This window comes from Somniosus microcephalus, chromosome 21 (assembly GCF_052327205.1).
Source record: "Somniosus microcephalus isolate GS21.2 chromosome 21, FLI_Smic_1.0, whole genome shotgun sequence".
NCBI classification, from domain to species: domain Eukaryota; kingdom Metazoa; phylum Chordata; class Chondrichthyes; order Squaliformes; family Somniosidae; genus Somniosus; species Somniosus microcephalus.
The window spans coordinates 27,974,935-27,995,770 of NC_141007.1; the positions used below are offsets into that span (position 1 = coordinate 27,974,935).

Genomic DNA, 20,836 nt, shown 5'->3' on the forward strand with positions numbered 1-20,836 from the left:
AGCCCGCTCCCCATAACCCTTCACTCCCTTATCTTGCAAAAATGTGTCTATCTCCATTTTAAATGTTTTTAATGACCCAGCCTCCACGGCTCTCTGGGGCAGAGAATGTCACAGATTTACGACCCTCTGAGAGAAGAAGTTCCTCCTCACCTCAGTTCTAAAAGGGCGACCCTTTATTCTGAGACTGTGCCCCCGAGTTCTAGATTTCCCCATGAGGGGAAACTTCCTGTTTGCCATAAACATAGAAAATGGTGGAAACACTCAAGGGATCAGGCAGCATCTGAGGAGAGAGAAAAACAGAGGTGACGTTTCAGCTCAATGACCTTTCGGAGCAGAGTTCTGATGAAAGGTCATCGACCTGAAACGTTAGCTCTGTTTCTCCCTCTACAGATGCTCCCTGACCCACAGATGTTCCCTGACCCCTTGAGTGTTTCCAGCATTTTTTGTTTTTATTTCAGATTTCCAGCATCCGCAGTATTTTGCTTTTGTTCTTATTTGCCATGTTGCCATCAAGTTTATACTTCACCTGTGGCCTAAAATAGGGAATTAAAGTCATAACAAGTTAATCAATGAAATGGCCCCTGTGTATCTGGGCACCTAGGCAAATGCATTGCCTTGACCGAAGAATGTTAAGATAATGGTAAGGGGCTCTGTTCAGCCAGTCACTCCCAACAGCCGTGGCAGATTCACTGGCTTTGCCTCTACACATCATATCAAAGCTGTGTGTGAGAAATCAACTGGGCTGTGTACTGCAACAGAAAAGGTGCAAAAGTTAAAACACAGTAAATACAGATACATCTGGAAGCTCAGCAACTGGTGTGTTCTCAGTCCAGGTCTTCGGAAGGAGCTTCATGAGGTTGCAAATATCCAAATCCATTTTGATTTTTCCAAATTGGTCCTCTTCAGCTTTTCACATCCACGTGAGTGTGCATGTTTAGCAGCGGTAGGTCGAGAATTTACTCTGGCCACACATGTCGGTGCCATTTGTAAACAGTTCACACCGATACATTCAGTGAGGTGACAGCATTGTTGTGTTGCTGTCCACGTCAGGTCAGTCACAATGGGCCAGAAATTCGGGTCGGAGGCTTCCCGCGGGTGCAAGCCCCCAACCTGCACTTACCTAGCGCGCCGGCCGTTGAGCTGTGGGCCTGCGTGGGATTCCGATCCTGGGCCTGCTCCAGCTGCCGGCGCGCAGTGCTTGCGTATCCCAGGGGCGCAGTTAGTTCGATGCATCCCCTGGGATCACGTGGGCCATGGAGAGCCAATCGGAGCAGGGAATCTCTATTCATAGATTTGACAGGAAGACCTGTCAAATCTATGAATAGAGTTCAGCCCCAAAACATAATTAAATCTTCAAATAATTTTTTTTAAAACATCACATTTTTAAAATAACTATAAATTACATAAAATAACTATTTTAAACAATAATTTAAATTTTTGAAAAAATTAATTACAATTTCTAATGGGGCTAAAAATAAACTTACCTTTCTTTAAAGCATTTAAAAATAATAAACCTGTGGAAAAACTGTTTTAATTTTACTTAATTCACCACTTACCTTGTTAAAAGCAGGCCTTGCGCCTACTTTTTAAAAGCGTAGCTGCTGGAGACTTACCCTCCCGGAGAAACCTGGAAAAAAAACGAAAGTTCCAGGCGCACGCGCTGCCTCTCCGGTGCACGCGTTCGACCTGTGAACCCCTTCCTTTAAGGGAACAGAAGTTCCGGTTTCCCGCACATGCGCAGTGCATGCACGAAACCGGCACTTTTGTTGGGCCTACGCGTGAGTACCCAGCGCGTACTCACCCATGGGGACCTGAATTTCTGGCCCAATATATTGTTAAAGCCAGAATGAAAATATGCTGGAGACATGAGCCCCCATTTTAACCTGCCCGCCCTTTGGGGAACAGTGCGGGTGAGGGGTTAAAATGGCTGCCAGTCGTTACCTGCTCTGTTTCCGCCATGTCAGCGCTCCTGGGTTTGTGGGAGCGTCGAGGCTGCCCACAGCAGGCAGGCAGGCAGGTAGGGGTCTCATGACTACTGAAATGTCGGGGTCTGATGACATAATTCAGACCCTGGCTCGATATTAACAAAAAAAGTCACTCAAATCGCGCACAGTATCGAGCCACCAGTGAAACCTGGATTGGGGCCAGAAGAGGCCCAGGTAAATTTCATATTTTACTTTTTCTAACATTTCCTTGTGGGCCAGGGCCTGACCCCAGGTACTCTTGCCGCGATTTTATCAGCACTGAGAGGGCGGGTTTGGAGGCAGGTCAAAGGTTAAAATCATTTTGACTGACGGTGGGTTCCGATCCGGCCATCAACCCGCCTCCAAACAATTTACCCAAGTGTCAGGTGTCCGATTTGCACATGGACCCAACACCTAGTGGCGGGAAGAGGATTAAAGCCAATTACCTGCCTGTTAACAGGTAGTTGATAATAGTTGACAGGCTGTTTTTTAATTTTGCCACTTCTGCCTTGGGTTTCCTGCCATCTGGACACCACGCCAGGTAAGTGTGGCATGTTGTGAGTTTGCTGTAATGTATCTGGATTGATGACAGCTGCAGAAGTGGTGTGAAGGATCCAATGGTGCACTGGTGAGTTTCAGAGGTAAGAAAATATTGGGAAATTCATTTTTAATGCATTTACACATTTCTTTAGGTAACAAGTTTCGGAATCCATGTCCAGTGCCATTTCATTGGGAGAACCTTTCTCACCAGTGACAGATCACTTCTGTCACCTCACCTGCAGCTGCCATCTATTCCAGCCTATGGAGGGAGTCACTGGAGATCCTGGGTGCAAGAGATCATCTTTGTACAGTGATTGTCAGTGTTTGCAGCACCTCAATGCTGTCAAACAGTGAGAAATCAGCTGTTAGACAAAAAATTGTGTGTGGTCCCTTTAAGAAAACCGGCAGATGACGAGTCATCAAATGATGTCATCTGACCGGCTTCCTCTTAATTGGCCGGCAAGCCTGCAGGGTGGGCTTAACAAGGCCAATCAACGTAAAATCACGTCTGTGGGCCGGATGCAGTTGGGGGCGGGACAGGAAGCCGGAAGCCACCTGACCCGCACCCAACCCGCTTCCAATGACAAAATCACGGCCTCTGTGTAAAACATTTTAATTGACAGCTGATCAAAGAAGTCCCCCAAATTAAACAGCCACAGCCCTTTAAAAAAATACAACTAGAACTGGATTATATAAAAATAAAGGGAAAGAATCTAAGGGGGAATAAATAAGCATATGAGGGAGAAGGGAATAGAGGGTTTGCTGATAGAGTTAGATGAGGAACGACAGGAGGAGACTCGAGTGGAGCATAAACGTCGGCATGGACTGGTTGGGCCGAAAGACCTATTTCTGTGCCGTATATCCTATGTAACTCTACGTAGGCGCATGGGAACACCACCACCTCCAAGTTCCCTTCCAAGTCACACACCATCCTGACTTGGAAGTATATCGTCGATCCTTCATCGTTGCTGGGTCAAAATCCTGGGACTCCCTCCCTAACAGCCTTCACCACACGGACTGCAGGGTTTCAAGAAGGCGGCTCTCCACCACCTTCTCAAGGGCAATTAGGGATGGGCGATAAATACCGGCCTTGCCAGCGATGCCCAGATGCCATAAACAAATATATGTTAAAAAATCTAAATCTGAATCCGGATTTTGGATCTGTAATTCAATGAAACCGGGCGCTCCAGATCCGAATCTGTGTTCGACCCATACTTATCTCAACATGTCTCGACTATCACCTCAGGCTAGAACAGTCCCTTCTGCATCAAACTCAACGCCATGGCCTTAAAAAATCACCTCATGCAATTCTAGGTGCATAGCCATCCATCTCGTTAGTTTAAGATCTCTAAATTCTACAACTGGCAGATTGACGAAGAAAATCCATGTAAGGTCGTGTTAGTTAAATACAATAAGACACGTGTATGTTACACAATTAAATCTAATTTATTTAGGACCCGAGCATCCACAAAAGCTATTATACGGATTTCAGTAAATGACCTTGAGGATTAAGAGGCTTTAACCGTCGCTTCAGATTAGGAAAATCTCAGTCACAATCGCTGTGCGTGTATTAAGTTTTGTAAAATACATGTCCATGTTAAAATGAAAGTGTACAGTGAAATATTTTGAATATTGAAATGTACAGTTCTTACACTCTATTATGTAGAAATATGTAACTTGTAAACAATCTTGGAAATTTGCTGCCCCAGTGAAACATTAAAGCTATTTCCGCTTTAGTTTCTCTTCGATTTTCATAGGTTCAAATTGTATCAGTCGAAGAATGTTCTTGTTTTCCAACGTGCCTTGAATAAACTCGCCTTCCAATAATTTATCTGTAAAAAAAGGACATTTAATTAAAAAGTGCATACATTTAAAATAAGCCTTTGCTTCAATATATTTTGGACAATCTTGGCAGCCACCATTTTCTAACATCGGTTGCTTTGTAATGTAAATTGTGACCTGTTTGCATGAATCAGTGGTGCTTCTTGAAATAAAAAAAATAATTTTGAGGTAAACTGGGAGTTTTTTTTTAAATAAATGGACCATTTTTAAGTAAACGTAGGTTTCGCCAGAATCTGCATCCAATAACCGAGTAACAAGAAAATGCTGGAAATATACTGCAGTTCACTTAGCAGCAGAAAAGGTAAGATAGTTTAACCTTTTGGATAGGCACCTCAGTTTTCCTGAACAGTTAAAGCCAAATATTAATTTCTCTTCCTCCTTCAGATGCGGACGGACCTGCTGTGTATTTCCACCATTTTCTATTTTCATTTTAGATTTCTGGACATGCCAGTTTTCCTTTTATTCCCTCGTCAGTAAGTGGGCCTATTTTTATAACATTGCCCTAGCAACAACCTGGTTGCTGATAGGCAGGTGGCGACTTAAAGCTTCAAGAGTTGATTCAGTAAGTTCCATTAATGTGTGTGTATTAATACAGCAATTACTGTACTAATGAGCAACAGACATGTAAGGATTATTGACCATGAATGGTAACAGGCAAAATATTGCTCCTTGTTCTTGTTCACTGTACATCTCCTACTCTAATATCTGATGGCTTGACAACTTCCTTGGTTCAGAGGTGCCCTCCGAAATACTAATTACTTACACTCTACCATTATTAGATACAGACTGCATCATGAGGGTGAATTAAGGGAGTATGTGGGGAAACCACACAGACCTTACTACTCCATCTTGACTAACTTCCTTTCACTCCAGGGAGCAGTCTCCTCAGGCCATAGATGGGATAGTAATTAAGAAAGGGACGATATCTAGCTTTACAGGTGCAGAACTACCACCAAATTTTTTAAAATTTGTTTATGGGATCTGGGCGTCGCTGGCAAAGCCAGCATTTATTGCTCATCCCTAGTTGCCCTTGAGAAGGTGGTGGTGAGCCGTCTTCTTGAACTGCTGCAGCCCGTGTGGTGAAGGTACTCCCACAGTGCTGTTAGGGAGGGAGTTCCAGGATTTTGACCCAGCGACGATGAAGGATCAGCGATATACTTCTAAGTCAGGATGGTGTGTGACTTGGAGGGGAACTTGGAGGTGGTGGTGTTTCCATGCGCCTGCTGCCCTTGTCCTTCTAGGTGGAAAAGGTCGCGGGTTTGGGAGGTGCTGCCGATGAAGCCTTGGCGAGTTGCTGCAGTGCAGCTTGTAGGTGGTACACACTGCAGCCACGGTGCGCCAGTGGTGGAGGGAGTGAATGTTTAAGGTGGTGGATTGGGTGCCAATCATGCAGGCTGCTTTGTCCTGGATGGTGTCGAGCTTCTTGACTGTTGTTGCAGCTGCACTCATCCAAGTAAGTGGGGAGTATTTCATCACACCCCGTACTTGTTAAACTAAAACCAGTGTGCCTCCTAATGTCAGTTTATAGCAGTTTAATCCAGAAAGGATACCAGGAAGCTGTGCATTGGGTAGTTCCATCCCCACGCTCCGCCCCCACCCCCGCCACGTCGGTTAGTTTACCATTTTCTTTCTTGCCGAAATAATCCCAGATTTTGTCGGCTCTCTTTTCTGGTGTGTTCTCGTCTTCTGGCAGGGTCTTCTTTTCTTCCTCATCTATCATTTTAAATATCGCCTGCGGGAGAGTGAAGAGCTGATTTCACTAAAGCTGCAATGAGGCTGACAGACTATTGCACTAATTCTACACAGGGCACAGCCAACTGTATCTACCTTTTCGCAGATGTACACATTTACATCTTTAATTGACACAGCTAATAAATTAAATCAAACTGCATTTTACTTTTAAGCAACCTGCAGAAAAAGCAATAAATGGAGAATAATAACTCAATTTTCTTTTTCAAATTATCCCCCTGTTCTCTTCCTTCCTCGCCTAAAGATCATCGTACGGTTCCAGCACCCTCCAATACTTCATAATCATGGCCATTGTTCATTTATGAGCCTGGACTGTGCATGGGCTAGTCAACCACAAAGGCCATCACAGTGGAGCTCAATCTTGTTCTCGTCCGATGTTCTCACACAACTCCCATCAGGTATCACTGGACAGTGATCAGGACCAAAACTGTTCCTGTTTTTTTTTCTCTCTGCTGCCAACCCCAGGGCAAGGAAAGAAACAACTTCCATTTATATAGCACCTTTCACGACCCTAGGATGCCCCAGAGCGCTTTGCAGCCAATGAGATACTTTTCAAGTGTATTCACTGTTGTAATGTGGGAAAGACCAATCGTGGCATCCCAAGTACCCCCCCCCCTCTATTTTTGGTTATGAATATTCTAATGTAGCATGTAACGAGTGTCAGAGAACTGATTCACATTGTGCTTTAAGCTGTTTAAGAATTCCTGTTCCAGCATAAAACACACTGAAGTCATCATGAATATTAATATAATTTTGAAATGCAACTGAAAGATTGACAGTGGGGAAGCTACTAAGAACTCTTCCATATTTCCACTATAATTATTTAATAGTGTTTAGCCAGTCTCCTTCAATTTAATAATTCCTCTGCTGTTGCAATTATAAATATACATACTGATTCCCATTCAAAAATAAGTACATTATTTGACTTATTATGGATGCTCCATATTTAGTTAGAATTATTGATGAGATGTATTTTACCTTCAAAGTACGATTCTGCTACAAAACCAGATCCCGTGACACCATTCAAAATAAGATCAGGGAATTCTCCCAGTTACTGGGGTAATGTTCCTCCCACAATCAACTTCACAATTAACTGGCCATTCGTTCATTTGCTATTTGTGGTACCTTGCTGCATGCACATTTTCTGCTAGATGCACCTACATAATAGTGACTGTACTTCAAGAGCAAAGTGCCTTAGAATGCCTTAGGCACGTGTTACGGTGCTATATAAATAAAAGTGCTTTCAAGATCTTTTTATAATTAATACATGATTTAAAGTTACTTCAAAATTGTAATTAAGCTACATAATGGTAGAACGCATGATGCTGTTGTTATATTGGGAGGCCCCCAGGTTGTCTTGGGGGAAGCTGAAGATTTTCTCCAACGAGAGGAGGAAACAAACAGAATTGGCACTGAAGGGTTGGGATTTGAACCAGTTGAATGTTGCAGTCAAGCGACACAGCATGACAACCTAGTTTCGGTTGAAACTAGTTGAAGCCACAAATGGAACAGATGGTCAGAAACTGAACTACAGAAGTGATTAAGCATGTGGGGATATGAGAAGCTGCAATAACAAGGTTAAAATTTGCAGAATAATCGGGTTACGAAGTAACAACTGTCACGCGGATGTATGTAAGGTATATTTGATTAACCTTTGAGCCATGTCCAATCACGAGTCACTGACTCAGATCGGCCGAAGCCACGATGAAGCAAGAATGGACCCTGCGGTCCAGATAACTGGACAAACTTAGATAAAAGACAGAACTGAAAGAAGGGGCTTAGCTAACGATGTAAACTTATAATTAGGTTGTTTTCGAAGGATTATAATTGGGGGGGGGCGGCTGTTGCCACGGAGCCGGATTGGCCAAGGAATAAGTAATGTAATAACGGCTATCGGTGTGCTCCAGTCTTGTACTATATATAAGCTTGTGAATTTTGTTGATTGGAGAGAAGGTGCTCGCACAGACCGCGGGGTCTGAGATGCTTCTCCCAGAGCTCTGTTTTCAATAAACTGCACCTTTTACTTTACCACAGATTAGATGTGAATTTATTTTCACCCAACAAATTGGCGCTGCGAGCAGGGTACTTCGAAGCTGGAAGACCGGAGCGGGGCGAGTAGTCAGATCTTTGACCGTCCAGAAATTGGATCACTCGGAAGGGTAGTGTGACAGCGATGTAGTATCGAAAGAATCTGGGGTCCGTGATGGGTGAGAGATGCAGTTTAAATAGTGGTTAAGTTGATTGAAACCTGATGTGTTATTTCGGAATGTAAATGTCTCAAGGACCCATACTGAGCCGGAATTAAGAGGGCGACTGGGCCCCACGTGAAGGCCAGAGTTAGTTGGGAATCCGAGACAGACTAAAAGTCTCTCTGCTGTGTTGCGTTGCGAGATCTGTTGTATTGCATTACGTGACGTATTGTATTAATGTATTAACGGCTGCAAGTGAAATAATCACCTCTGACAGCGAGATAGTTACAAGTCAGGACCGCCATCACTAGTGGTGGACGATAGGTAGACCTCTGAGAACGAGTTATTAGGGGCGGAATGTTATGGCGGAAGGCGGAGGCCCAGACTGGGGTCCGCCAGGATCAATGAGTCGGCTCTATGCTGACGACCAAAAGGGTTTGATCGATAAAATGAAGAAAGATGGGTGGGATCCACTAGAAAAACCAGTAACACAACGGGAGTGGTGGGAAAAGCAGAAACAAAAGAAAACTAAGAAAGCAGGAGTAATTTTAATACATCAGTTAGTAATGTTAACAAAAAGGGTTAAGACACAAACCAGTAAGATGGGACATATGGCAAAGGATTGCAGGAGTGGAAAGAAAGGGGGATGTGACTATTGCGGTAAGCCAGGACACCAGAGTCACAGCTGTTGGCAGAAGAAAGGAGACGTGGACCAGACACAGGGCGCTTATCTCAGTCCGGAGGATAGAAGGGACTTTCTTGAGTACCTCAAATCGAAAGGGAAGAGTCAATGACGGGAGGCGGCCCCAGTAAAAGGAGGCTCGGATAACCGAGCCTATGTAGCAGCATTATTAGGGGGCCAACCGTGTGAAATGTTAGTTGACACAGGAGCATCAGTATCCTTGACTGATTTGCCCCTTCTGACAACCAAGGAGTATATATATATAGTAGGATTAGGGGGTATAAAAATTAAGGCTTATAAAAGTGAAGTACAAGTTTTAGAGATAACAGGAAAACTCCTCCCTGCCCAATTTTATGTGTGTCCAAATAACGAAGGTGCCATATTAGGAATAGACTTGCTAAAAGAATTTAATATATTGGTGGACTCCGCGCAAAATAAAATTGTTTGGTCCAAAGGAGATGGGTCCAAGGTCAGTATAGATAAACCATGCACCAATTTGGCTAGGGTAGGGAGTGCAGCATCTTTGAGCAGGGATTGGGAACTAGAATGAAAACCACACGGGACCATATGCAAAATTATGAAAGGGGTTTGGGCTAAGACAAAACAGGTCACCGGACGGGTAAAAACGGAGCCAATCACGGTTCCAGGTCCGGAACACAAGCCCCATAAGCAATACCCTATTAAACCAGAAGCATGGGAAGCGGTACAAGAAATAGTGCGTGATCTGGAAGAAAGGGGCATAATTAGGATTACCGAAAGCACGGCCAACTCGCCCGTATGGCCAGTCACCAAACCGGATAAACCATTCCGACTGACTATTGATTATACTGAATTAAACAAGGTAACGCCCAAATTGCACCCAATAGTGGCCAGCCCATCCACAATCTTAAATGCCTTGAACTCGGAGCACAAGATTTTTACAGTTTTGGACATAGCTAATGGATTCTGGTCTTTACCTTTAGACCAGGAATCCCAGAATAAGTTTGCCTTTACGGTCAGGGAAAGACAGTATACATGGACTAGGCTACCTCGGGGGGTCCATAACAGCCTGGCGGTATTCCACCGGGTAATGAGTTCACTGTTAGAAACAGTGAACCCCAACCCGTATCGCAGCACTGTGTTGCAATACGTGGATGACCTGTTAATCGCCTCGGAAGATGAGCATGGACATGCAGCTGCTTTAACTGAAGTCCTACAAGCCCTGGAAACAGGAGGGTTCAAGGTAAACCCTAAGAAAGCTCAAATCGGGCAGAGCACAGTGATTTACCTGGGACAACAATTATCCCAGGGGACCCGAGCCATGCCAGGTGACCGACGGAAGGCCATACAAGAGGTGCCCCGACCGGTCTCAGTACGAGGAGTCAGGAAGGTTTTAGGTCTCTTTAATTATAGTAGGAATTTTATACCGAGCTTTGCAGCTATAGCGGAACCCATCCAGAAATTGGTGAAAGGGGGAAGTCCCGGTAATACCCCGGTAGAGTGGGGACCAGAACAGGAGCAGGCATATGGGAGTTTAAAACAAGCGCTGATATCAGCCCCTGGCCTCGGTCTACCCGACATGAGGAAACCATTCCACATTCATTGTGAGAATGAAGGGGGGGTTCTACGCCGCCGTGATAACCCAACAACATGGGGACAGGCGACGGCCAGTAGCATATTACTCCACTAAACAGTCATCCGTAGCCGTTGGATTATCACGATGTGTAGCAGCACTGGACTGCGCAGCGTGGGCGGTAAAGGTTAGCGAGCCCACAGTAATGACCGGGGGCATTATCCTCCATACCAGACACAGATAGTAGATATGCGTTTGGAGTGGTGCACGATTATATGATAGCTTGGGGAAGAAGGGGATTTGTCACTGCAGGAGGAGATCTTATCAGGCATCAACAGCGAATAGGGGCCCTCTTGGAAGCTGCAAAGGCACCAAAGCAGGCGGCAGTAGTAAAAATTAAAGCCCATCAGAAGGTAGAAACCCGCCAACAGGAGGGCAATCGGGCCGCGGGTTTGGCAGTGCAGCAGGCATTAGAACAGGAACTACCGGTAGCAAGTACACAGGTAGACCAGATAGACATCGGAAGGTTGCACCGGGATACCGCGCCGGGAGAAAGGCAGGAATGGTATGGTGTAGGAGGTAGAGCGGATGATCAAGGGGTTTGGTGAAAGGACGGGAATTGTAGTGTATGTACCTTTAAGAGCCCCTGTGTACTGTAATACCAGTAGTGACCACTCGGGTATATAAGCCTGTATAGTGTCTTGCATCTTTTAGTTCACCTCCAGACTTTGTTCAGTAAACACCTGTTAAACCAACTCCTGCATTCCGTGTCTCCATTAATGCACGGATACAACAGTGGCGACGAATTGGAAACGGACTTAACTGCAATTCGGCAACACCTCAAGGAGATCGATTCCTCAGACGAAGGTCGAAGAAAGAAAAAAAAACTGTGGTTTCACCAGCTAGCTGGGCTGGTGGCAGGTACTGCACTAATCCTTCCTGGGCGGCGGGCTGGGGCTCGATCGGGTGGCTCTGCAGCGGGGCCGAGCAGCGAGTCGGAAGGCGGAGGCAAACAGAGACAGAGGGTGGAGCACTCGGGAGACGGCTGGCGCTGCAAAGCAGGTCGGCATTCGGACCAAGCAAAGGGAGGGAAAAATCCCAGAGAGTCCGGCGGGAACGAGTCTCCAACTATTAAAAATATCTGTGTAAATAAAAACCGCGGAGAACAGCGTTGTCAGCAGCGGCAGCGGCGGGAAAGCGCGGGAGGCGCCATTTTTTCTTGGCAGGGAAGAAAGGAAAGCGCGGGAGGCGCCATTTTTGATTTTCAGGATGCCTAAAACTGGCAATATTACTGCTTTTGATAGTAATATAGAGGATTGGACCACATATGTGGAAAGAGTGGAGGTATATAGTCCAAAGATGTGCGGGTTAGGATGATTGGCTATGATAAATTGACCCTTAGAGTTAGGGGGATTAAATATACGGGGATAGGGTGGGATATGTGTTGGTGTAGGGGTTACGGGGATCGGGTGGGATATGTGTCGGTGCAGGCTCGATGGGCCGAAATGGCCTCTATCTGCACTGTTGTGATTCTGTGATTCTGTGATTCTGTGATATTGCACAGCGAATGAAGTAGAGGATGATAAAAAGGCATCGGTACTTCTAAATCTGATGGACGCAAGGACATACGGGCTGTTACGAAACTTAATCACTCCAGCCAAACCGATGGACAAGAATTTTAAGGAGATTGTTGATACCCTACAGGAGCACTTAAACCCAACACCGCTGCTGATAGCGGAACGATTCAAATTCTTCAGGAGGAATCAGCACAAGAATGAAAGTAACACTGATTGCCTCACCGAATTAAGAAAGCTGTCAAAGCACTGCCAATTCGGGGCAGGACTGGCAGATTCTCTACGAGACAAATTCGTCTGTGGTCTCCTAAGTGAAGGAACACAGAAAAGGTTACTTTCTGAGAAAGATTTGACACTGGACAAGGCTTTCAGTGTGGCTGTATCATACGAAGCAGCAGCAAGAGGAGCTGCAGAGATACAGCAAAAGCCACAGGACTTCGGCACCCATGAAATGACACGGGGATTCGAGAGATGTTATCGCTGTGGCAGATCCACCCATGACCAGAGGGACTGCTGGTTCAAGGACAACGCATGCAGGCAATGCGGAAAGATGGGACACATTGCACGTGTATGCCGATCTGGAAACAAAAAATCCACTGACAGAAAAAAAATCAATAAGGAAAAGTACAGAAAGCTACAAATGATGACGGACAGTAGCTCCGAAGACCAGAAGAGCAATAGCGACTCCGGAAACAAGAGACTAAGCTGTCTCAAATTACATAATGTAATTGCCAAAGAAGATTACCAGACCATTTGGGTTACCCTCATGATAGCGGGGTCCCCAGTTAAAATGGAGCTAGATACAGGATCAGCTCTGACCGTCATAAGTCGACGGGATTACGAGCGGCTATTTCCGCATATATCTTTGAAAGACACATCCATTATCTTGAAGACATATACGGGGCAGAAAGTATACCCCAGAGGGAAAATAAGGGTGCCTGTTGTATACAACGGCAAGGAAATAAAGAAGTTGTATTTATACGTTCTGCAAGATGGTGGTCCACCGCTGTTGGGACGTGAATGGATCAGGAAGATACGTTTAGACTGGCACTACATTCAGGCACTGACGGTGACCAGTAAGAAAAAAAATGATGATGACATCATACCTGCACGATTAAAAGACATCTTGGCCAACGCCAAAGAAGTGTTTCAACAGGAATTCGGAACCTTGAAAGGCGTCACCGCCTCAATAAAAGTGGAAGATGCGGCATTTCCCAAGTTTTTTAAGGCAAGGCCGGTGCCATACGCAATTCGTCCAGCAGTCGAGGCAGAGCAGGAGAATTTGGAAAAGGCAGGCGTGTTATCCAAGGTAGATTGGAGCGAGTGGGCAACACCCATCGTCCCGGTTATGAAGAAAACGTTGAATAATGATAAATCTGAAGAACAGAGAAAAATTCGCATCTGTGGGGACTTCAAGGTGACTGTAAACCGGGTCCTTCACATGGTACAGTATCCTCTTCCGAGGATAGAAGATATTTTCGCCTCACTATCCGGAGGGAAATGTTTCACCAAAGTTGACTTGGCACAGGCATATCTACAGATGGAGGTTGAGGAGGCCTCTAAAAAGTATCTCACGATAAACACACACAAAGGCCTGTACCAGTACAATCGACTGGTTTTCGGAGTAGCATCAGCTCCAGCTATCTGGCAAAGAGCTATGGAGCAAGCCCTCCAAGGGATTCCGGGGACTCAATGCTACCTAGACGACATCCTTGTAACAGGAGAAAACGACAACGAGCACCTTGCCAATTTGGAGCAGGTGCTCACTAGACTGAGAGAACGGGGCCTACGAGCAAATCGCCCCAAGTGTGAATTTTTCCAGAAACAAATATCATATTGTGGCCATATAATTAACGAAGAAGGGTTGCATAAGTCACCTGAAAAAATTGAAGCTGTCATAAAAGCCCCAGCACCTGAAAATGTCTCACAATTAAGGTCGTTCCTGGGATTGATAAATTACTATCATAAATTTTTACCGAACTTGTCAACTGTTCTGCACCCTCTTAACGCACTGCTACAAACGGGAGTAATTTGGAAATGGAGCGAAGACTGTAAACGTGCCTTCCATAAATGCAAAGGCTTGATCACGTCCAAGGAAGTGTTGGCTCATTACAACCCATCACTGCCAATCAGACTGGCGTGCGATGCATCCCCTTACGGCGTAGGAGCGGTATTATCGCATAGATTCCCTGATGGCTCGGAGCGGCCGATAGCTTTTGCGTCATGCTCATTGAACTCAGCTGAGCGTAACTACGCCCAGATCGACAGGGAAGCACTCAGCCTGGTGTGGGGAGTGAAGAAATTCAACCATTACCTACACGGACAAAAATTTACCTTGTTGACTGACCATCAACCCCTCGTCTCCATATTCAACCCTAAAAATGGCGTTCCCATTATGACAGCACAAAGGTTACAGAGGTGGTCCCTTTTCCTAGGGGCACACTAATATGACATAGAATACAAAGGATCAAAACAGCATGGGAATGCTGACAGTTTATCGCGCCTACTGTTGCCAACGGTAGAAGAGGCACCTACAGTGGACCCAGTGGAGATGTTCCACTCAACCATAGTGGAATGTCTACCAGTAACAAATTCTACCATTGAAAAGGAAACGAGAAATGCCCCGACTCTCTCACGAGTCTACAATTTAACGGTGAAGGGATGGCCAGCACATGGCGAACCACTGTTGCCAGCATTCTCACAAAGAAGAGAACAGCTGTCAGTGTGCCGAGGAACCTTGATGTGTGGATCCAGAGTGGTGATTCCACCCAAACTCCAGGATAAAGTGCTAAAGGAGCTTCATGAGCGGCATCTGGGTGGAGTGAAAATGAAGAACTTAGCCAGAGCGTTTGTGTGGTGGCCAGGTATCGATGGAGACATCGAAGAAATGACCAAGAGCTGTCTAGGATGCCAGAAGGTCCAAAACGCCCCACTACAAGCCCCTCTACATCCATGGGAGTGGCCCTCATCTCCATGGCAAAGGGTACATATCGACTTTGCTGGTCCATTTATGGACTCAATGTTCTTAATCGTGGTTGATGCACACTCCAAGTGGCCGGAGGTAATAAAGATGTCCTCCACCACCACGGAAAAAACCATCACAGTATTAAGGACCATATTTGCCAGGAATGGGCTGCCTGAACAGATCTGTTCTGATAATGGACCGCAATTTGTGTCCGAAGAATTCAGGAAGTTCTTAAAAAACAATGGGGTTAAGCACTACACGTCCGCCCCATACCATCCCGCCACCAATGGATTAGCTGAAAGGTTTGTCCAGACCTTCAAGAAGGCCATAAAGGCCATGGGTAATGAAGACATAAAACTTCAGCATAAGGTAGATAACTTCTTGTTTGCATACAGGAATGCAACACATGTGGTTACAAACCAAACTCCCGCCATGATGTTCTTCAATAGAAACCTAAGATGCCGGCTGGATTTGATCAAGCCAAACATCAGAAGGGACGTAGAGAACCGGCAATTTCAAGGCATGAATGAAAGGCCAACTAGAACCTTCCAGATAGGTCAACAAGTTTTGGCCCGGGACTACCGTACTGAGAAATGGCAGCCTGGAACTATTTGCACACGACCAGGACCGCTGATGTATACCGTGGACATTGGAGAAAGCGCAATAAGGCGCCATGCTGACCAGATCATAGAGTCATCCGAAAAGGGACAACCTACACCACAACTCTATACGCCTAATGATGAAGCAGAGATACCCATAGTATCTACCTCCGATCCGGTGATACTGGAACCAGATGAACCCGACACTGGCATTCAAGCCGAATCGACCTTGCCAAAAGAACCTACTACACCACCGAAAACTACTACACCACCGAGGTGTTATCCGGACTGAGTCAGGAAGCCTCCAGAGAGACTGACTTATAATTGATTAGCTGCAGCAAATGTGCAGATTATTGTTCTTGTAAACATGTTAATTAATGATTACTTAAAATGTTATGTACTAATTATCTAAAAGGGGAGGAATTGTAGTGTATGTACCTTTAAGAGCCCCTGTGTACTGTAATACCGGTAGTGACCACTCGGGTATATAAGCCTGTATAGTGTCTTGTATCTTTTATTTCACCTCCAAACTTTGTTCAGTAAACACCTGTTAAACCAACTCCTGCATTCCGTGTCTCCATTAATACACGGATACAACAGGAAGGTAATAGCCCCCGCTTGTATTCGACAAACGCTCTTGGAGTTACACCATGGCATAGATCATGCGGGCAGAGGGGCGATGACCCATTTGGTAGGACAAGAATGGTGGTGGCCAGGTGTAGGAAGGGATGTAGCAAAGTATTGTCAAAAATGTCTGACATGCGCCCAGCATAGCCCAGGACGGCCAGTAAAAATACGAATGGCCCACCAGCTGAGACCTAGAGGCCCTTGGGAAAAGATACAAATAGATTTCACCGGACCATTACCAAGTTCCAGGGGGAAAAGATATTGCTTGGTAATTATAGACCAGTTTACTCGATGGGTCAAGGCCTTCCCTACTAGGGACTGCACAGCCACCACAGTGGCAAGAATAATGGCAGAAGAAATAATTCCCCGATGGGGAGTACCAATCCAAATCGATTCAGATCAGGGGACACATTTTACAGGGATAGTAATGAAGAAGATATACGAATGGATGGGAATAAAGCAAAAATTCCATATTCCCTACCATCCCCAGAGTTCGGGAATGGTGGAACGAATGAACCGGACTTTGAAAACAGCCTTAGCCAAGGCATTAGGGGAAAAGCAACAGCAATGGGTAAATGTATTACCAACCGTGTTAATGAAGTTAAGGGTGAGCCCAAACCGAACGATGGGTTTGCCCCCTTCTGAATTAATGACGGGGAGAGCCATGCAACTCCCCCATGGAATAATAACAGGAGGAGAGGATATAGGCCCTCTGAGAGATAGAGTCCATAGGTACGTCTTGGAACTAAGTAACCAGTTGAAGGAAATGACACAGCTGAAGCCCTGTCTGAAATAAGTGCAGAAATGGTGGCTATGAGAACAATAGCTCTCCGACAAATGGCCCTTGATTATCTCCTAGCTAAAGAAGGTGGCACATGCGCAATGATAGGCGCTGAGTGCTGCACCTACATACCAGATAGCTCAGAGAATATAACCAATTTGGCCGAACATATACAAAAGGAGGTAAAGAAATTACACCAAACCTCAGGGGAAGGTTGGTTGGACTGGCTCTTCGGAGGATCATGGGGATCGTATTTGATACATAGATTTATAATTGTTGTTGTAGTGATGACAATATGTTGTGTTATGATAACAATTTTGAAAGTATGTTGTAAATTGGCACTCGCTGGCATTCCAGTAGCATCTGGAGATACGATAAAACCCCTGCTATCAACGACAGACGAACTGCAAGCAACAGGAGAAGACGACGAGGACGACGAGTCTCACATGTAAAGAGTCACATGATGATCAACAAAGGACGAGCTCAGGACAATTGAGCCCAACCCTCAATACAGGGTGACTACCCGGTGGATGGCAAGAAACGGCATTGGAAGTTGGTATCCCGGGGCAAAATCTAAATTTGTACTGGGACCAACAGGAGGGATTGAAGGGTTGGGATTTGAACCAGTTGAATGTTGCAGTCATGCGACACAGCATGACAACCTAGTTTCAGTTGAAACTAGTTGAAGCCACAAATGGAACAGATGGTCAGAAACTGAACTACAGAAGTGATTAAGCATGTGGGGATATGAGAAGCTGCAATAACAAGGTTAACATTTGCAGAACAATCGGGTTATGAAGTAACAACTGTAAGGTATATTTGATTAACCTTTGAGCCATGTCCAATCACGAGTCACTGACTCAGATCGGCCGAAGCCACGATGAAGCAAGAATGGACCCTGCGGTCCAGATAACTGGACAAACTTAGATAAAAGACAGAACTGAAAGAAGGGGCTTAGTTAACGATGTAAAGTTATAATTAGGTTGTTTTTGAAGGAATATAATTGGGGGGGGCGGCGGCTGTTGCCACGGAGCCGGATTGGCCAAGGAATAAGTAATGTAATAACGGCTATCGTGTGCTCCAGTCTTGTACTGTATATAAGCTTGTGAATTTTGTTGATCGGAGAGAAGGTGCTCGCGGGGTCTGAGATGCTTCTCCCAGAGCTCTGTTTTCAATAAACTGCACCTTTTACTTTACCACAGATTAGATGTGAATTTATTTTCACCCAACAGGCACAAACATCACCTCAGGCCTCTTTGCTGCAGCTTATAGCCACTGGTTACAGAGCAGACCTTGATTGGAACGGTTACCTGCAAAAGATTCTCGACAGATGAGTGGTGAGCATTGAGAGGAAGTAGAGAGGAGGAAATAACTTCAAAATGAAAATTGAGTAACATAATTTTTTTTGCCAATTTGTAAAACTGACACTACGCAATTTTTAAAAATCAACTGTACCTTGACGATTTCCAGTATTTCTTGCTTGTTGATTGTACCGTTCCCATCCACATCATAGAGAGAGAAAGCCCACTCAAGCTTCTGTGAAGTTTTTCCAGAGGAGGTGAGGTGAAGGGCAATGATGTATTCCCTAAAATCCAAGGTCCCATCACTGTTGGCGTCAAAGCTCCTGAAGACATGTTGGGCATAAGCTTTGGGGTCCGCATGTGGGAAGAAGCCAGAGTAGATCTTCTCAAATTGATCCATGGTGATTTGACCATTTGGGCATTCCTTCATGAATGTCTGATACCATACGGAGAGCTCAGCTTCCGAGTAATTGGTGTTCAGTTTGAGATCTTCCAAGATTTCTTTGGATAGGACACTACTTTTGGTGTTTCCCATTTCCACCCACACAGGCTAGGAGAAGCAAAGCACTATATAAGACTTCTTCTGACTCTCCCAACACTGCAGAGACTGGCATCAGATCTGTATTTATCTGAACAGATTAAGCTTTACGGATTAGAGAGATTAGTCTTCATCTCCTTGACTGACATTCACACAGACAGCAAAGCTCTTACGTAACGAGCAAGCTAATTAGCTAATGGAAATAACTGTGACTTAAGGCATGAATTCTTAAAATTATGAACAAAACATATCTCCCCTTGTGGATAGTTATTTTTCTATAGTGTTATTTAGCAACAACATTAACTGTTGGTTTATTGTCCCATAAATTATGTGAATTCACAGAGATGGAAAAATGTGTTACTTTTCTTATTTGTTCTCAGGATGTGGGTGACACTGGCAATCCAAATTTCTTGCCAATGCCTAGCTCCCCTGAGAAGCTGGTGGTGGGCCTTCTCCTTGAACTGTTACAGTCCTTGTGGTGATAGTGCTCCCATGTTGATCCCACACAGGATTTTGACTCAGTGACGATGAAAGAACAGTGGTATATGTCCAAATCAGAGTTGGTGTGTGATTTCGAGGGAAACTTGGAGGTGATGATGTTCCATGATGTTGCTGCTCTTGTCCTTCTTGGTGGCAGAGGTCATTTTTTTTTTCAATCAGCTCCGATGGACGGGTCACATTGTCCGCATGCCCGATACAAGACTCCCAAAACAAACGCTCTACTTGGAGCTCCGGCACGGCAAGAGAGCCCCAGGTGGGCAGAGGAAACGCTTCAAGGACATCCTCAAAGCCTCCTTGAAAAAGTGTAATGTTGTGTATGTACCTTTAAGGGAATAACTGGTTTTAGACTGCAGTACCGGCAGTGACCACCCCTCTATAAAAGGCCCTAGCAGGCTTCTGTATTTCAGTCTGACGTTGCCTCCTGTTCAGTAAAGTACCTGTTAAACTGTTCTCCCGAAGTCCGTGTATTATTGAGGCGTGGACTTTACAGTGGCGACGAGTAAGTTCGAACTCACCTGCAGTGTGGCATCATCTCACGGGGATCTCGTCCTGAGAGGAGGGTTCTTGGAGGTCGTAGTCTGAGCAACGGGCGTCGACCGAGGGCAACCACCCAAAGAATTCATCGGTGTTCGGAGAATTGCGGGAGAGACTGTGGAGAGCTGTGCTTGGCTCCCCAGTTAAGGTGTTCCAGCAAATCGTGCTGGTAGCAGGTAGCATGCTGACCCTTCCGGACTGCGGCGGGCTCAAGCTCGATCGAGCGGCTCTACAAAACGGGCCGCGTAGCGTTGCCGGGAAAAGAAAACAAGAGAGAGAGAGGGTGGAGCGCACAGGGCGCGGTCGGTGCTCAAAAACAGGGCAGCGGAGAGAAAATAAACGGGGGGAAGGAAAGAGAGACGCGCCGAAGCTGCGGGTCACTGCCATTACCCTGTAGAACGCTAGGACCAGCGTGGCAGCAAGGGGAAGAAGCAAAAGCGCGGGAGGCGCCATTTTATTCCGTTGGGGAAGAAGCAAAAGCGCGGGAGGCGCCATTTTAAATCACCCAAGATGCCGAAAAGTGGCAGTATCACTGCTTTCGACAACGAGGTAGAAGACTGGACCACGTATGTGGAAAGAATTGAAGTGTACTGCAAGGCAAATGAGGTGGCCGATGGAAAGAGGGCGCCGGTATTATTAAATCTGATGGGTGCGAGTACGTACGGCCTATTGCGGAATTTAATTACCCCAGCTAAACCAATGGAGAAAAGTTTTGAGGAGATTGTTCATATCTTACAGAAAGCCCTACACCACTGCTGATAGCAGAAAGATTCAAGTTCCATAAAAGAAACCAGCACAAAGATGAGGGCAATGCTGACTATCTTACGGAACTACGCAAGTTATTGAAGCACTGCCAGTTCGGAGCAGGACTGGCAGACGCCTTACGGGATAAGTTTGT

The 20,836-nt window shown here is 45.5% G+C and overlaps 1 protein-coding gene across 1 annotated transcript; it reads right to left on the reverse strand.

Annotated features, from left to right (window-relative positions):
* Positions 1-3,929: 3,929 nt before the first annotated feature.
* On the reverse strand, positions 3,930-18,900 carry LOC147102662 (recoverin-like). Its single transcript, XM_085963362.1, has 3 exons — positions 18,520-18,900; positions 5,967-6,078; positions 3,930-4,336 (listed from the first exon to the last, which is right to left on the reverse strand). The coding sequence occupies exons 1-3, from the start codon at positions 18,898-18,900 to the stop codon at positions 4,227-4,229; spliced, it is 603 nt and encodes a 200-aa protein (XP_085819488.1). The 3' UTR covers positions 3,930-4,226.
* Between the last annotated feature and the right edge of the window lie 1,936 nt (positions 18,901-20,836).